This window comes from Cololabis saira, chromosome 22, assembly GCF_033807715.1.
Source record: "Cololabis saira isolate AMF1-May2022 chromosome 22, fColSai1.1, whole genome shotgun sequence".
Classification (NCBI taxonomy): domain Eukaryota; kingdom Metazoa; phylum Chordata; class Actinopteri; order Beloniformes; family Belonidae; genus Cololabis; species Cololabis saira.
This window is the reverse complement of record NC_084608.1, coordinates 633196-650501: the sequence shown is the minus strand read 5'-3', so window position 1 is coordinate 650501 and position 17306 is coordinate 633196. Positions and strand designations below refer to the sequence as shown.

Below are 17306 nucleotides of genomic sequence, written 5' to 3'. Positions count from 1 at the left end.
GGTAAAATGGAAGTTTCTATTGGCAACTTTGCATAAATTTGGATTTGGCGAATCTTTCATTGACTGGATAAAAATATTATACAGCTCTCCCAAGGCACGTGTAAGGACAAATGATCAAATCTCTACAAGTTTTACCTTGCAAAGAGGCACTAGACAGGGTTGCCCTCTCTCTCCCTCATTATTTGCAATATTTATTGAACCTTTAGCAGCAGCTATTAGACAAAATCAAAATATTAAAGGTATACAATGCAAAATATTAGAGCACAAAATAAGTCTTTATGCGGATGACGTACTCCTCTTCCTCCAGAACTCACGATCTTCACTATCACAGACAATTGCACTTATAGAGGGATTTTCATCTCTGTCTGATTATTCTATTAATTGGTCTAAATCCACTGTTTTGTGTGTTAACTGCAATTTTAGGAATATAACCAATACTCAATTACAATCAGGGAACATTAGATATTTAGGCATAAACATCTCCCCTAGGCTGTCAGAGTTAATAAAATTAAATCATGTTCAGCTTATAAAGAAAATAGAAGATGATCTTTCCAGATGGAGCTCTCTCCCCATTTCGCTCATGGGTAGAATAGCCACCATTAAAATGATGGTTTTACCAAAAGTAAATTATTTTTTCTCAATGATACCATGCAAACCCCCTCTTTCCTGGTTTAAATCGTTGGACTCATATGTATCAAAATTTCTGTGAAAAAATAAAACTCCACGTATTAGTTTAAAGACATTGCAAAAATCCAAAGAATATTGAGGTTTAGAGTTACCTAATTTTCAGTATTACTTCATAGCCCATAAATTACAGTACATTGTAAAATGGTCAAAAGATCATCCTTTAGATAGTCAATGGCTGGACTCAGAGCAAGTGTTTTGTAATGAACTAGAAATCTCAGAGTTACCATTCATTAGTCAAAGTATCAAACGTCATCAATGTTTCAAAAGCATTAATATTAGCACAACTTTATCAGCTTGGTGGGAATTTCTTAAAGTAGCTAAAATTTCACTTTTTCCATGTGACCGTACACCCATATGGAACAACCCAGACATCGTGAAAAATGATAAAAAGATGGTTAATTTCGTTCAATGGAGAGATCAAGGAATACAGTATTTACAGCACGTAATTGTAGGAGGACAGTTTGTACCTTTCAATACACTTATTGTTCAATACGGAGTTAGCAGGAATAAATGTTTAGAGTATCAACAACTTAAGGCCATAATAAATAAAACATACAAAATTAGACAATTAGACTTACAACTTCCCGCTAAGATAATAGATTTATTGAATCTACGCACTTTAAAGTTGTTATCAAAACTCTACAGGTTAGTGTCTAAACTGGACGATTCAGTCTCTCTCCCGATTTCCAAGTGGGAGGCGGATCTCTCTCTGAATACCGACCAGTTTTCTTGGTCACAAATATGCTTAAATACGTTTACTATGACTAAAAACCCAAACCTACAACTTATACAGTACAAAGTTCTTCATAGAATACACTATACTGGACAAAGGATGTTCCAGATGGGCTTTGTCACCTCTAATATCTGTTCACAGTGCACAGAGAACACCCCAGATAATTATATGCATGCTTTATGGTTCTGTACACCGGTACAGAGGTTCTGGAAGGAGATTTGTGAGGATTTATCTACATGGATCAACCACAGAATCCCAGTGTGCCCCACGGTATGTATATTAGGTCACCTGGGAGACATTGAAATGGAACCTAATTGGACACACCGGGTTCTCACTGCCTTATGTATCGCAAAGAAAACCATTCTAGTAAATTGGAAACAAAAATCCAGTTTATGTATCAACCATTTTAGGAATCTTTTATCAGATCATATTAGTAGTGAGATAATGTCTGCCTCCACTGAACAACATTCGGCTGAATTGCACTCTCTGTGGTCCCCGATTATTGGCTTCGTTACCTAGTGGGGGCGGGGGGGTGGTGATCTCGTAGCCCTTGGGGTTGGGGGTCGGCTTGGGGGGTCTGGGGCGCGGGCCTCTGGTGGCCCCTGGGGGGCGGTGGGTGGGGCCGCGGGGCCCTGTCCCTGGCCGGTGGGGGCCTTGGGGGCCTGTGGGGGGGGTTGCCTCATGGCGATGGGGGGGGTGGCTGGGGGGGCTCGGGCGGGGGGCTGTGACACACACACACACACACACATAGTCACTTAGTCACACGCATATACACACACACACACACACACACACGCATGATCATATACATACACACACACACACACACACACACACACACACACGCATGATCATATACATACACACACACACACACACACACACATAGACATACACACTGGCTTGTTCACCTGCATGCTGGCTCTCTAGTTTTTGGGTTTAGGTAGTGGTAGCCATAGCTTAGCTCAGACTGTGATCAGATCTCAAGATTTAGGTCGATTGCTGTTGTTGTTTTGGTTGGCTCCGTGCCGGTTTCGTGCTTTGTTTGTGGTTTTTTTGTTGCAGATTTCCAGTGTTTGACGTGTGTTTCCGTGTGTTCCTGCTTCCTGGATTGGCAGTGGATGTCGTCACCCCCCCCACCCCCTCCCCCCCCCAAAAAAAATAAAAAATAAATAAAAAATCACTGGGTTTGTATGTATATATTTATGTATGTGTACGCATATGTATGCGTATATATATGTATATATATTAAATATAGTAATAATGCACATATATATACTTTTGGTTTCTACCGTCATGGTATCAATCATTAATATGTGTGCAGACAAGGGAAAAAAAAAAAAAAAAGAGAGACAAGTAGAAAAGCAAGTTACCACTAAAGGGGAGGAGAGCGTCAGGACAGGAACTTCTTGTGAATTCTTTCCTGTTACAAAAGACGTTTGAAGGAACTTGACTGCTGTTTTGTAACTGTTTTCCCAATGTTGTACATGTATCCATGTTCTTTTTATTTTTGTGTGTTTCACTCATAGTGACATAACGTCTTATTTGCTCAGGAGTCAATGGCCCGGTTTCCCAGATCAGTTAAGTAGCTTTTAACAGCGAAAGACTTCTTTCAAACCTTCTTAAGGAGCCTGTGAAAGAAAATGGCGTTTCCCAGAGTTGCTCTTAGCTTAAGTATCTCTTTCATTAAGAACGAAATGAAAGACGCTGCTGACCCAGTCTTTACAACCATCTTAGTGAACAAAGACTCACAGATCCAGCCGCGTCAGGCAAATCAATATCACACCAAGTAATGAGATATTAAAACAATGCACCCTGCACAAATTTTGATCTATTTTATACTTTAGATTTATGTTTTTTAGCATTCATTGGTGACAGCAAAGGGAAAAAAAGAAAAATAAGGAATAACAAGTGTGTTCCTGTATATGCTTTATGCATTACGCACAAATAAAACGATCATCATGAATTTCATTTATTTGATAATTTGGCTGCTATACAGCATGTTCTCGCTGCAAATCAACCGCGTCACCGTGCGTGAAGCAGAACTGTTTTTATGAACGCATTCGTGCGTCAGCACTTCAGTCCCCTGGACGTGCTGTCGGACCGGGCTGTCCAGGCAGCCGTGACACCGATCCTCCTGCTCCGTGCCCGAGCGCACCTATATGTGTGATGACAGGGAGTTAGTGCATTGAGGAGCAGCCCTGCGTGTCTCCACCAGTGTTGTGCTAGTTACTGAAAAATAGTAACTAGTTACCGTTACTAGTTACTCCATTAAAAAGTAACTCAGTAACTCAGCTACTTAGACCAAAAAGTAATGAGTTACTATGAAAAGTAACTTTTTAGTGACTTTAAATAAAAACATTATTTTAAATGCTCCCATTTAATGCCCCTTTAGCCTTCATTTCAGCAGGTACTGTATGGATTTGCATTGTGCATCGTGTTCTACATTCTAAACAGTCTCCCCGCTTCTTCACTTTTGTATCAATAACGTTGGTTGCTTAGCAACAAGCTGAGAACGACCAATGAGCTTCAGCAGCAGCTGAAGAACAGGAGCCTTTGATGAATCGTTCATTACAGTCCTCAAATATAATCAATGGTAGCATGTCGGTTTATAAGAATCTTTTTGCCCAGAAGAAAAAAGAGCGAAGACAACGACCCATAACTATTTTCTTCTCTTGAAAAAACACACCTGCACCGCGGGGTTTAGGAGAAAAAGGCGCTACAGAGTTGGGATCCAGCAGCATAAGAAGAGCAGTGGAATACGTGCGAGGCGGGGCTGATCTCTGCAATTTGAAGCCCTCTATAATTGTAAAAAGAATTTCACTTATCACGGGTTCTTTTTGGAACATAACCCCTGCGAGAAACCAGGGATTGCTGTAATTCCCCGTTGCGAAACTCGCCTTCTTTACTGACCGCAGTTCTTTTTTTGGCTCGCCATGACGGTCATGTTTTTGAATGCACACACTACGTTTCCTCCGGTCTCCATGTGGGGGAAAAAAAGCTTTACTGTATCCAGAAATAACGGAGTAACGCACCGTTTGGTAGCGGTAATTGCGTGACTGAATTTAAAAAGTAATGCGTTAGAGTATTAGTTACCGCAAAACTAACGGCGTTACTGTAACCTGTTACTGAATAACATTAGTCCCAACACTGGTCTCCACACCCGCTGTGTCTCCACACATCGGCAAATACAACGTTGATGAATGCAATAGTGAAAACGGTCAAGCAGCTAAATAAACTTCAGAATATTTTTTTGAGGTGAAGGATTCTGTTTTACTAGTCAGGAGGATATGTGGTCCTATATGCTGAATGATCGTTAAGTTAATTTCTCCTTTCGTCCATCTTTCACATTTAATAAAAACAATACATTTCCTCATTATTCTCTTACCAAGACTACTTCTTTAGTTGCAGTCTTGTTTTCATTGTGAAAAAGGGTCATTGAATTATATTTATCATCTTATTTTTTCATTATAACGCACAGGCAGCAGGGAATTAGTGCGTTAGGTAGCAGTGCTGCGTGTGAAAATGCGCTGATAGTGATCGGTGATCGATTTGCCTGGCATCGATTATTTGGTTTCAGAACCGGACAGCTCCTCCAAAGAGCTTCTGAAAGAGCAAAACTAACGGACGGTGTTAAGAAGTCATCTGGGAAACACCCGTATCTTAGGGTTCTCTCTTAGTTGAAACCTTCTTTGAACCTCTCTTAAATCCTTAAGAGAGGTCGGATCTGGGAAACCCGGCCAATATAAGTAATATAAGTTGTAAAAACAATATCCCATGCACACTCACACACACTTATGTTTTTGTCTTTATTATTTATATATTGCATTATTAGTTTGCCATCACTTTTGTGTAGTTATACTTTTTGTTTTTGTATGTTAATCTTGTGTTCTTTATAAATATCTCATAGCTATTATTTTTGTCCATCGTTCCTGTAGTTTCTTGTGCCGGCCCCCCTTTTTTCTCTTTTGTGCATGTTTGCAGGCTGGAGCCTCGGGAGCTGCGTTCTGGCCTGTGTCCCCCCCCCCCCATCATCATCCCGTTGCTGCTTCCACCTGCCTACGTGGATGTCTGCTGTTGCTGCTTCCGCCTGCCTGCACCCCCCCTGGGTTGGGAGTTTTTCTTGCCACTGTTTGGCTTAAGGCTTTTCTCCCACTATGGGAGTTTTTACCTGCCATTGTTTATATAATAATTGCTCGGGGGTTTATGTTTATGTTCTGGGTCTCTGGAAAGCGTCTAGAGATAACATCTGTTGTATTAGACGCTATATAAATAAAATTTAATTGAATTGTTCTTTATAACACATGAAATTTTAATAACTTCGGTTGAGGCTTCAAATAAGCCCATTGGGTTTTTTGCCTCTTCCTGCACCGTATAGTATTTATATTTGATATTTCCTGTATATTTTTAAAACTGCAAAACAATAAACTAAACTAAAACTAATTTGCAACACCAAGGTGAGTGTGAAGCGGGTGCTCATCCACCTTCAGAGTGGACGTGGTTTCAGACACGGAGAGGAACAACAGCAGAGCAAACTCAGAGCTACACATCAGTTTTATTAGGCATGCTACAGGTGGAAACACAATACACAACAGACATCATGAGAGGGAAAACTCAAAAACTAGGAAACGCTGTTTCATTTCCATTCGTTAGAAAAGAATGCATCCTTTTATTGTGCCTTATTAGAATAAGCAAATCTGGACACTTTGAGCTGTATAAAATCTGGTGTGGAATAAAAAAATACAGAGTTCTTATTTTTGTCCAAATGCCTCCCGTCAGGTCTTGAGTATTAAAAAATGAGTTAAGTCGGTACTTATTCACTGACCCAGGTTTAAATGAGGAACACTGAAGGCACAGAAATCTTGGTCCAACTGAGTAGCCCTCTCAAGTAAACTCACATGACAATGAAATCACAGTGGACTCATTCTGGAAATGCTTTGATGCATGCAACACTTCTGACGATTACCTCGTCGTTATGCATGCCTAAGAGAGACAATCACCCATAACTACAACTGGAGAGAAACTAGACCACGGTCCAATAGTTCATGCTCTCCACGATCGCTAACTCAAAAATGGGGACAACGATTTCACGGCGAGAGTCCCTGTAGAATATGGGAGTTAAAGTGGCTGTGAGGCCGGTGCAACACCTCAAACATGTTGGCTCACAAATGTTCTGTACTTTTGCTGCCACCATGCCGAGCCTTAAAACATGTGGAAGCGTTCCACTGGCCTGGCGCCACAGCCTCATAAACCACCCACATTATGCACAGGTACTCAATAATAGCATCAATTCCTCATCAGAAGGGTTAAAAGTGATCGGTTGCACAAACAGTTGATATCGTCAGGTAAGGCACATAAGTACTATTTATTCAACAAAAATGCAAACAGTGATGTACATACAATTGTCAGACAGGGAGATAACCAATCTTTAATATTTAGCTTGAACTAAAAATATGGAGGTAAAAGACAGCTAATAACTGGAGAGATGAAGAGTTGCTCTTGAAAAAGTCAAAGGTTTCAGTTTCTCTCAAGGAATGACAAACCCCTACAATACAAAAGTGAGGGGAAAACAACCAAAAACAGATTCAATCCACGTGGTCTTTCCCAGGTGGAGCTATGGAGACAGCGTGTGTCTGTCTGCCCCCCCCCCCCAGTAACCCCCCCAGTAACCCCCCCCAGCCACCAGTCTCTGGGCTCTGGTCTTAAATGGTGGACTTGGAGAAAGACACCCTCAGGTGCTGGTTGCCTCCCATGTTGGAATTATGAAGGTCCACCAAGGACTGGATGGCTTCTTCCACTGTTGACATCTGTATCAGAGCCATTTTGCGATCCCTGAAACACATGAGAAGTGGATCAATACACACCTTAAAATAAACAAAGAACGGAACAAAATCGTCCATCCGAGGCACCCTACAGCTGAACGTACTGGAAAAACTTGAAGGCTTTCACGCTTCCTCCCGTGTTGGAGAAGAGAAGCCGCAGGTCGTCTTCCGTCACATCTTGCCTGTTGAAGTACAAAGGAAATAAGACACTGGCACCATCAATGCTTGAGAGCCTTGGACGTGAGCTGAGTCATCGAACCCAGGATATTCCAAGTTTTCCCCCTCATCATCCATTGTTGGATTTTAGGCTGGCAACATACTTAAAAGCATTAATGGCCATGGTTACATGATGTTTTTTAATTCTGAATTAATTATTCCGAATTAAATAATTCAGAATTAAACTATTTTCCTTCGAGTTTACATGGAAATAGTAATTCCGAATTGAGGTTTACATGGAAAACACGTTTGATCGGCTTTATCCAATTCCGCTTAAGGTCTGGGGGTTGGGAAGGTTCTGATCATCTGCCACCATCTCCTCTTCCACTGCTTTGCTGACGACGTCCAACTATACATCTCCACCAAATCCCTCACCTCTGCAACCCACTCTACCCTGACCAACTGCCTCACTGAAATAAAATCATGGATGCATTCCAACTTCCTCCAACTCAACTGCAACAAATCAGACATGCTCATCATCCAAATCCCTCACCAAAACCGCTCACAACTTCACTCTCACTGTTGACAACTCCATTCTGTCCCCCTCCACTCACATCCGCAACCTGGGAGCTATTCTGGACAATAACATCTCCTTCCAACACCATGTCAACCACATCACAACCACTTCTTCCACCTCAAAAATATTGCCAGTCTCCGTCCATCACTCTCCTTCTTTGCCGCTTAAACTTTGATCCACACCTTCATCACCTCAAGACTCGACTACTGCAATAGCATCCTTTATGGCTCATCTTCCAAGGTCCTCAATAAACTCCAATACATTCAAAACTCTGCCACTCACCTGCTGAGACCACATCACCCCAGTCCTCTAGAACAGGGGTGTCCAAAGTGGGTCCTCGAGGGCCGCAGTCCTGCATGTTGTAGTTGTTTCCTGCATCAACACACCTGATTCTAATTAACGGTCGTCACCAGCTTGTCATCAAAGTCTGGATAGTTCTGTTGATGACACAGTTCCTTGTATCACGGTTTGATAAAAAAAAGGGACACATCTAAAACATGCAGGACACCGGCCCTCGAGGACCGACTTTGGACACCCCTGCTCTAGAAGCTCCACTGGCTCCCCATCCCTCAACGGATCCATTTTAAAGAGCAGATTGCAGGTTGGAGACCCCTGTGAATTAATGTGTAGGAAAATAATGTAGGAACTGAATTTTCATTGAAATACGCATAAATATATACTACAGTGACCTCCGGAGTTGTTTTTGTGAGAGTATTTTACTTCCGCATCTGAAAAAGCTGAACCGGAAGTGACGTAGCGGGAGGGAGTGCGGTGAATTTCAACAATAGAAAAAATAATGGATCTTAATGTTAGTTGTGACACTGAAGAGGTTGTGAATGTGTATACACACCAATATGACAGGCCACAGCCTTATAATTACGAACCCCTTAGGACCCCCACGTTCTTTTGATTGACAGCTGAAACTCGCTTTTTAAAAGGCTGATTTATGGGTCCGCGTTACACCAACGCAGCCCTACGGCGTAGGGTACGCGGCGCACGCACCGAACGCTGCGTGCGCCGCGTAACCTACGCCGTAGCCTACGCCGTAGCCTACGCCGTAGCCTACGCCGTAGCCTACGCCGTCGATTTTACGCGGAACCATAAATCAGCCTTTATTCACTACAGCACCCGCCCGTGCGCTCCTGAAAGAAACTCTGAAAATAACTCCTAAAAGATGGGTGAGTACTTGTAATCTGTCTACGTTTGTACTTTCTAAACAGAAAACAAGCTTATTATTCGGTGGAATAAGTGGGGAAAAAAACGAACAATTAATAACGGCGTGTGATGGCACAATCAAACAGCGAACAGCGTGAGTGAGCGGCGTGTTGTGTTAATGCAGCAAACATGTCAGCATGTCAGATCATTACTGCATTACTGGGATGTGGGGAAAAAGCAGAGGACACGAGAAATGATCCAGGCTGAGTTGGATTTGGGAAAGCCGCTTGGTGATGGAGACGTCACGGGACGCACAGCGCAAGAGATCGGGCAGAGGGCGCAGAGAAAAGGGCCCTCTTCTCTTTTTTCTGATTAAATGCATCCGAAATAGACAAACAGGCGATCTATGAGTAACTTCAATTAGAAATTAAAGCTGCAAGCAGCGATGAACGGGCCCTCGCACTCACGGCCACCGCCCCCCTTAAGCATATCAGAAACGACACCACCCACGACTTCCTATGTCAAACCATTCAGAAGTTATAGCAGAAAAAAGGGACAACCAATCAGAAGAATGGGCGGGGCTAATTCAGGCCAATGAAGGTCAAGGACTCCATACAGAATCTGATGACACCACCCACGACTCTCTATGTCAAACCATTCAAAAGTTATAGCAGAAAATCGGGGCAACGAATCAGAAGAAGGGGCGGGGCTAATTCAGGCCAACTAAGCTTAAGGACTCATTACAGAGTCCCATGACACCACCCACGACTTCCTATGTCAAACCATTAAAAAATTATAGCAGAAAAAAGGGACAACCAATCAGAAGAAGGGGCGGGGCTAATTCAGGCCAATGAATGTCAAGGACTCCATAAAGAATCTGATGACACCACCCACGACTCCCTATGTCAAACCATTCAAAAGTTATGGCAGATAAAAGTATTCTAGGGGGCGCTGTTGAGCCGTTAGGCCACGCCCATTAATGCAAACCATGAAATATCAAATTTATCGCCAAGTCTGGCTTGCATGCAAAATTTGGTGACTTTTGGAGAACTATCAAATATGGACCAATCACATGAAGGGGGGGCGCGCCTTTTGGCGTCTAGGGTCGCCACGGTAACAGTTTTGAAAGAGAAAAGTAATGCGTGGTGTCGCAGGATGTAGACGCACATTTTGATGTATATCACACCTGGGTGCACGTTACAGTTTGGGCTGAATTAACTGCCGAAGGAATGGCATAAATTTCGCCAAAATGACACAATTTATTCAAAATGGCCGACATCCTGTTCGGTTTCGGCCATGGCTCCAAGAGACTTTTCTTTAAGTTGTGCCATGATACAGGTGTGTAGCGATTTTCGTGCATGTACGTCAAACCGTATTGTGGGGCTTGAGGCACAAAGTTTTCCGGGGGGCGCTGTTGAGCCATTTTGCCACGCCCATTAATGCAAACCATAAAATATCAAATTTATCGCCAGGCCTGGCTTGCGTGCCAAATTTGGTGCCTTTTGGGGAACTATCAAATATGGACCAATCAGATGAAGGGGGGGTGCGCTTGTTGGCGTCTAGCGTCGCCACGGTAACACTTTTGAAAGAGAAAAGTAATGAGTGTAGTCGCAGGATGGAGACGCACATTTTGATGTATAACACATCTGGGTTCACGATACGGTTCGGGCTGAATTAACTCTCGAAGGAATGGCATAAATTGCGCCAAAGTGACACGATTAATTCCAAATGGCCGACTTCCTGTTCGGTTTCGGGCATGACGGCAAGAGACTTTTCTTTAAGTTGTCCCATGATACAGGTGTGTACCGATTTTCGTACATGTACGTCAAACCGTATCGTGGGGCTTGAGGCACAAAGTTTTCAAGGGGGCGCTGTTGAGCCATTTTACCATGCCCATTAATGCAAACCATTAAATATCAAATTTTTCGCCAGGCCTGACTTGGGTGCAAAATTTGGTGACTTTTTGGGCACGTTTAGGGGGGCAAAAAGGCCTTCCTTTTGTCAGGAAAATAATAATAATAATTAAAGCTGCAAGCAGCGATGAACGGGCCCTCGCACTCACGGCCACCGCCCCCCATAAGCATATCAGAAATGACACCACCCACGACTTCCTATGTGAAACCATTCAAAAGTTATAGCAGAAAAAAGGGACAACCAATCAGAAGAAGGGGCGGGGCTAATTCAGGCCAATGAAGGTCAAGGACTCCATACAGAATCTGATGAAACCACCCACGACTCTCTATGTCAAACCATTCAAAAGTTATAGCAGAAAAAAGGGACAACCAATCAGAAGAAGGGGCGGGGCTAATTAAGGCCAACGAAGCGCACTCACGTCCACCGCCCCCCATAAGCATATCAGAAATGACACCACCCACGACTCTCTATGTCAACCCATTCAAAAGTTATAGCAGAAAAAAGGAACAACCAATCAGAGGAAGGGGCGGGGCTAATTCAGGCCAATGAAGGTCAAGGACTCATTTCAGAGTCCCATGACACCACCCACAACTTCCTATGTCAAACCATTCAAAAGTTATGGCAGAGAAAAGTATTCTAGGGGGCGCTGTTGAGCCGTTAGGCCACGCCCATTAATGCAAACCATTAAATATCAAATGTATCACCAGGCCTGGCTTGCATGCAAAATTTGGTGACTTTTGGAGAACTATCAAATATGGACCAATCAGATGAAGGGGACGAGCGCTTTTTCACGTCTAGCGTCGCCACAGTAACACTTTTGAAAGAGAAAAGTAATGTGCGTCGTCGCAGGAAAGAGACGCACATCTTGATGTAAAAAAAACACAAAATTTGCTTACAAAAATGTCAGCATCCTGCCAGGCTCGAACTCCCAACCACCGGCACCAAAGATCGCAATGATCTGGTTGAGCTATATCTCAGCTGATACCTCACTTTGACTTACTGGCTTAGGAGAGACCAAGATAGCGATATAATGTCTGGAACTTTTTTTTCCTAATTTTTTAAATATTTGTAAGGTATAAATATTAGTAAAACACTACTATTTTATTATTACTTTTTCTGTAACCATTCAACCGAGGTTCTAACCGGGCTGAGCACGGGACTATTTCTAACGTCACCACATTACAACAGCTGATTGGTCGGGGGGCGGGGCCGTCATCACCCTACTCGCCACTGATTGGTCGGGGGGCGGGGCCGGCAGACGTTTGAATCAGGAAGCGGGAGTCAAACCATTAAAAAGTTATAGCAGAAAAAAGGGACAACCAATCAGAAGAAGGGGCGGGGCTAATTAAGGCCAACGAAGCTTAAGGACTCATTACTGAGTCCCATGACACCACCCACAACTTCCTATGTCAAACCATTCAAAAGTTATGGCAGATAAAAGTATTCTAGGGGGCGCTGTTGAGCCGTTAGGCCACGCCCATTAATGCAAACCATGAAATATCAAATGTATCGCCAAGTCTGACTTGCATGCAAAATTTGATTACTTTTGGAGAACTATCAAATATGGACCAATCAGATGAAGGGGGGGCGCGCCTTTTGGCGTCTAGCGTCGCCACGGTAACACTTTTGAAAGAGAAAAGTAATGCGTGTAGTCCCAGGATGGAGACGCACATTTTGATGTATAACACACCTGGGTGCACATTACGGTTCGGGCCGTATTAATTGCCGAAGGAATGGCATAAATTGCGCCAAAATTACACAATTAATTCAAAATGGCCGACTTCCTGTTCGGTTTCGGCCATGGCTCCAAGAGACTTTTCTTGAAGTTGTGCCATGATACAGGTGTGTAGCGATTTTCGTGCATGTACGTCAAACCGTATCGTGGGGCTTGAGGCACAAAGTTTTCCGGGGGGCGCTGTTGAGCCATTTTGCCACGCCCATTAATGTAAACCATAAAATATCAAATTTACCGCCAGGCCTGGCTTGCATGCCAAATTTGGTGCCTTTTGGGGAACTATCAAATATGGACCAATCAGATGAAGGGGGGGTGCGCTTGTTGGCGTCTAGCGTCGCCACGGTAACACTTTTGAAAGAGAAAAGTAATGCGTGTAGTCGCAGGATGGAGACGCACATTTTGATGTATAACACATCTGGGTGCACGATACGGTTCGGGCCGTATTAATTCTCGAAGGAATGGCATATATTGCTCCAAAATTACGCGATTAATTCAGAATGTTCAAAATGGCCGACTTCCTGTTCGGTTTCGGCCATGGCGCCAAGAGACTTTTCTTTAAGTTGCGACATGATACAGGTGTGTACCGATTTTCGTTCATGTACATCAAAGCGTATTATGGGGCTTGAGGCGCAAAGTTTTTTCGGTCTGAACCAATCAGATGAAGGGTGGGCGCGCTTTTTGTCGTCTAGCGTCGCCACGGTAACGCTTTTGAAAGAGAAAAGTAATGCGTGGTGTCGGAGGATGGAGACGCACATTTTGATGTATAACACACTTGGGGGCACGTTACGGTTCGGGCCGTATTAACTGCCGAAGGAAGGGCATAAATTGCGCCAAAATTACACAATTAATTCAAAATGGCCGACTTCCTGTTCGGTTTCGGGCATGGCTCCAAGAGACTTTTCTTGAAGTTGTGCCATGATACAGGTGTGTAGCGATTTTCGTGCATGTACGTCAAACCGTATCGTGGGGCTTGAGGCACAAAGTTTTCCGGGGGGCGCTGTTGAGCCATTTTGCCACGCCCATTAATGCAAACCATTAAATATCAAATTTTTCGCCAGGCCTGCCTTGCATGCAAAATTTGGTGACTTTTTGGGCACGTTTAGGGGGGCAAAAAGGCCCTCCTTTCGTCAGAAAAATAATAATAATAATAATAATAATTAAAGCTGCAAGCAGCGATGAACGGGCCCTCGCACTCACGGCTACCGCCCTCCATAAGCATATCAGAAATGACATCACCCACGACTTCCTATGTTAAACCATTCAAAAGTTATAGCAGAAAAAAGGACAACCAATCAGAAGAAGGGGCGGAGCTAATTCAGACCAATGAAGGTCAAGGACTCCATACAGAGTCTGATGACACCACCCACGACTCTCTATGTCAAACCATTCAAAAGTTATAGCAGAAAATCGGGACAACCTATCAGAAGAAGGGGCGGGGCTAATTAAGGCCAAAGAAGCTCAAGGACTCAATACAGAGTCAGATGACACCACCCACTACTCTCTATGTCAAAACATTCAAAAGTTATAGCAGGAAATAGGTACAACCAATCAGAAGAAAGGACGGGGCTAATTTTCACCAATTATGGTCAAGGACTCAATACCGAGTCCCATGACACCACCCACGACTCTTTATGTCAAACCTTTCAAAAGTTATGGCAGAGAAAAGTGTTCTAGGGGGCGCTGTTGAGCGAGTAGGCCACGCCCATTAATGCAAACCATGAAATATCAAATTTATCGCCAGGCCTGGCTTGCATCAAATATGGAGAACTATCAAATATGGACCAATCAGATGAAGGGGGGGGCGCGCCTTTTGGCGTCTAGCGTCGCCACGGTAACACTTTTGAAAGAGAAAAGTAATGTGCATAGTCGCAGGATGGAGACGCACATTTTGATGTATAACACACCTGGGTGCACGTTACGGTTCGGGCCGTATTAACTGCCGAAGGAATGGCATAAATTGCGCCAAAATTATACAATTAATTCAAAATGGCCGACTTCCTGTTCGGTTTCGGGCATGACGCCAAGAGACTTTTCTTTAAGTTGCGCCATGATACAGGTGTGTGCCGATTTTCGTGCATGTACGTCAAACCGTATCACGGGGCTTGAGGCACAAAGTTTTCTAGGGGGCGCTGTTGAGCCATTTTGCCACGCCCATTAATGCAAACCATGAAATATCAAATTTATCGCCAGGCCTGGCTTGCATGCCAAATTTGGTGCCTTTTGGGGAACTATCAAATATGTACCAATCGGATGAAGGGGGGGCACGCTTTTTGGCGTCTACCGTCGCCACGGTAACCCTTTTGAAAGAGAAAAGTAATGCGTGTAGTCGCAGGATGGAGACGCACATTTTGATGTATAACACATCTGGGTTCACGATACGGTTCGGGCCGTATTAATTCTCGAAGGAATGGCATATATTGCTCCAAAATTACGCGATTAATTCAGAATGTTCAAAATGGCCGACATCCTGTTCGGTTTCGGCCATGGCGCCAAGAGACTTTTCTTTAAGTTGCGACATGATACAGGTTTGTACCGATTTTCGTTCATGTACGTCAAACCGTATTGTGGGGCTTGAGGCGCAACTTTTTTTCGGTCTGAACCAATCAGATGAAGGGTGGGCGCGCTTTTTGGCGTCTAGCGTCGCCACGGTAACACTTTTGAAAGAGAAAAGTAATGCGTGGTGTCGGAGGATGGAGACGCACATTTTGATGTATAACACACTTGGGTGCACGTTACGGTTCGGGCCGTATTAACTGCCAAAGGAATGGCATAAATTTCGCCAAAATGACACGATTAATTCAAAAATGCCGACATCCTGTTGGGTTTGGGCCATGGCGCCAAGAGACTTTTCTTTAAGTTGTGACATGATACAGGTGTGTACCGATTTTCGTGCATGTACGTCAAACCGTATCGTGGGGCTTGAGGCACAAACTTTTCCGGGGGGCGCTGTTGAGCCATTTTGCCACGCCCATTAATGCAAACCATTAAATATCAAATTTTTCGCCAGGCCTGTCTTGCGTGCAAAATTTGGTGACTTTTTGGGCACGTTTAGGGGGGCAAAAAGGCCTTCCTTTTGTCAGAAAAATAATAATAACGCGAAGAATTCCTACAGATACAATAGGGCCTTCGCACTGTAAGTGCTCGGGCCCTAATAACGCGAAGAATTCCTACAGATACAATAGGGCCTTCGCACTGAAGGTGCTCGGGCCCTAAAAATTCCTGCAAATACAATAGGGCCTTCGCACTGCAAGTGCTCGGGCCCTAATTAAAGCTGCAAGCAGCGATGAACGGGCCCTCGCACTCACGGCCACCGCCCCCCAAAAGCATATTAGAAATGACACCACCCATGACTTCCTATGTCAAACCATTAAAAAGTTATAGCAGAAAAAAGGGACAACCCATCAGAAGAAGGGGCGGGGCTAATTCAGGCCAATGAAGGTCAAGGACTCGATACAGAATCTGATGACACCACCCACGACTCTCTATGTCAAACCATTCCAAAGTTATAGTAGAAAATCGGGACAACCAATCAGAAAAAGGGGCGGGGCTAATTAAGGCCAACGAAGCTTAAGGACTCATTACAGAGTCCCATGACACCACCCACAACTTCCTATGTCAAACCATGTCTAGCTTGCATGCAAAATTTGGTGACTTTTGGAGAACTATCAAATATGGACCAATCAGATGAAGAGGGGGTGCACTTTTTGGCGTCTAGCGTCGCCACGGTAACGCTTTTGAAAGAGAAAAGTAATGCGTGTAGTCGCAGGATGGAGATGCACATTTTGATGTATAACACACTTGGGGACACGTTACGGTTCGGGCTGAATTAACTGCCGAAGGATTGGCATAAATTTCGCCAAAATGACACGATTAATTCAAAATGGCCGACATCCTGTTCGGTTTCGGGCATGACCCTAAGAGACTTTTGTTTAAGTTGCGCCATGATACAGGTGTGTAACGATTTTCGTTCATGTACGTCTAACCGTATTGTGGGGCTTGAGGCAAAAAGTTTTCAGGGGGGCGCTGTTGAGCCATTTTGCCACGCCCATTAATCCAAACCATGAAATATCAAATTTATCACCAGGCCTGGCTTGGGTGCAAAATTTGGTGCCTTTTGGGGAACTATCAAATATGGACCAATCAGATGAAGGGGGGGTGCGCTTGTTGGCATCTAGCGTCGCCACGGTAACACTTTTGAAAGAGAAAAGTAATGCGTGTAGTCGCAGGATAGAGACGCACATTTTGATGTATAACATATCTGGGTTCACGATACGGTTCGGGCTGAATTAATTCTCAAAGGAATGGCATATATTGCTCCAAAATTATGCGATTAATGCAGAATGTTCAAAATGGCCGACTTCCTGTTCGGTTTCGGCCATGGCGCCAACAGACTTTTCTTTAAGTTGCTACATGATACAGGTGTGTACCGATTTTCGTTCATGTACGTCAAAGCATATTATGGGGCTTGAGGCGCAAAGTTTTTTCTGTCTGAACCAATCAGATGAAGGGTGGGCACGCTTTTTGGCG

At 43.8% G+C, this 17306-nt stretch overlaps 1 protein-coding gene across 7 annotated transcripts in view; it reads right to left on the bottom strand.

Moving 5' to 3' along the window:
• Nucleotides 1-7097: 7097 nt before the first annotated feature.
• Nucleotides 7098-17306, bottom strand: part of ptbp2a (polypyrimidine tract binding protein 2a) — a 92449-nt gene continuing 82240 nt past the window's right edge. For all 7 annotated transcript variants that reach the window (XM_061712930.1, XM_061712931.1, XM_061712934.1 and 4 more), the window contains 2 exons: nucleotides 7347-7424; nucleotides 7098-7252 (listed from right to left, as the gene is read on the bottom strand). In XM_061712930.1, coding sequence (XP_061568914.1) covers nucleotides 7123-7252; nucleotides 7347-7424 — 208 coding nt within the window. In that variant the 3' untranslated portion in view covers nucleotides 7098-7122. The remainder of the gene's footprint in view (nucleotides 7253-7346; nucleotides 7425-17306) is intronic.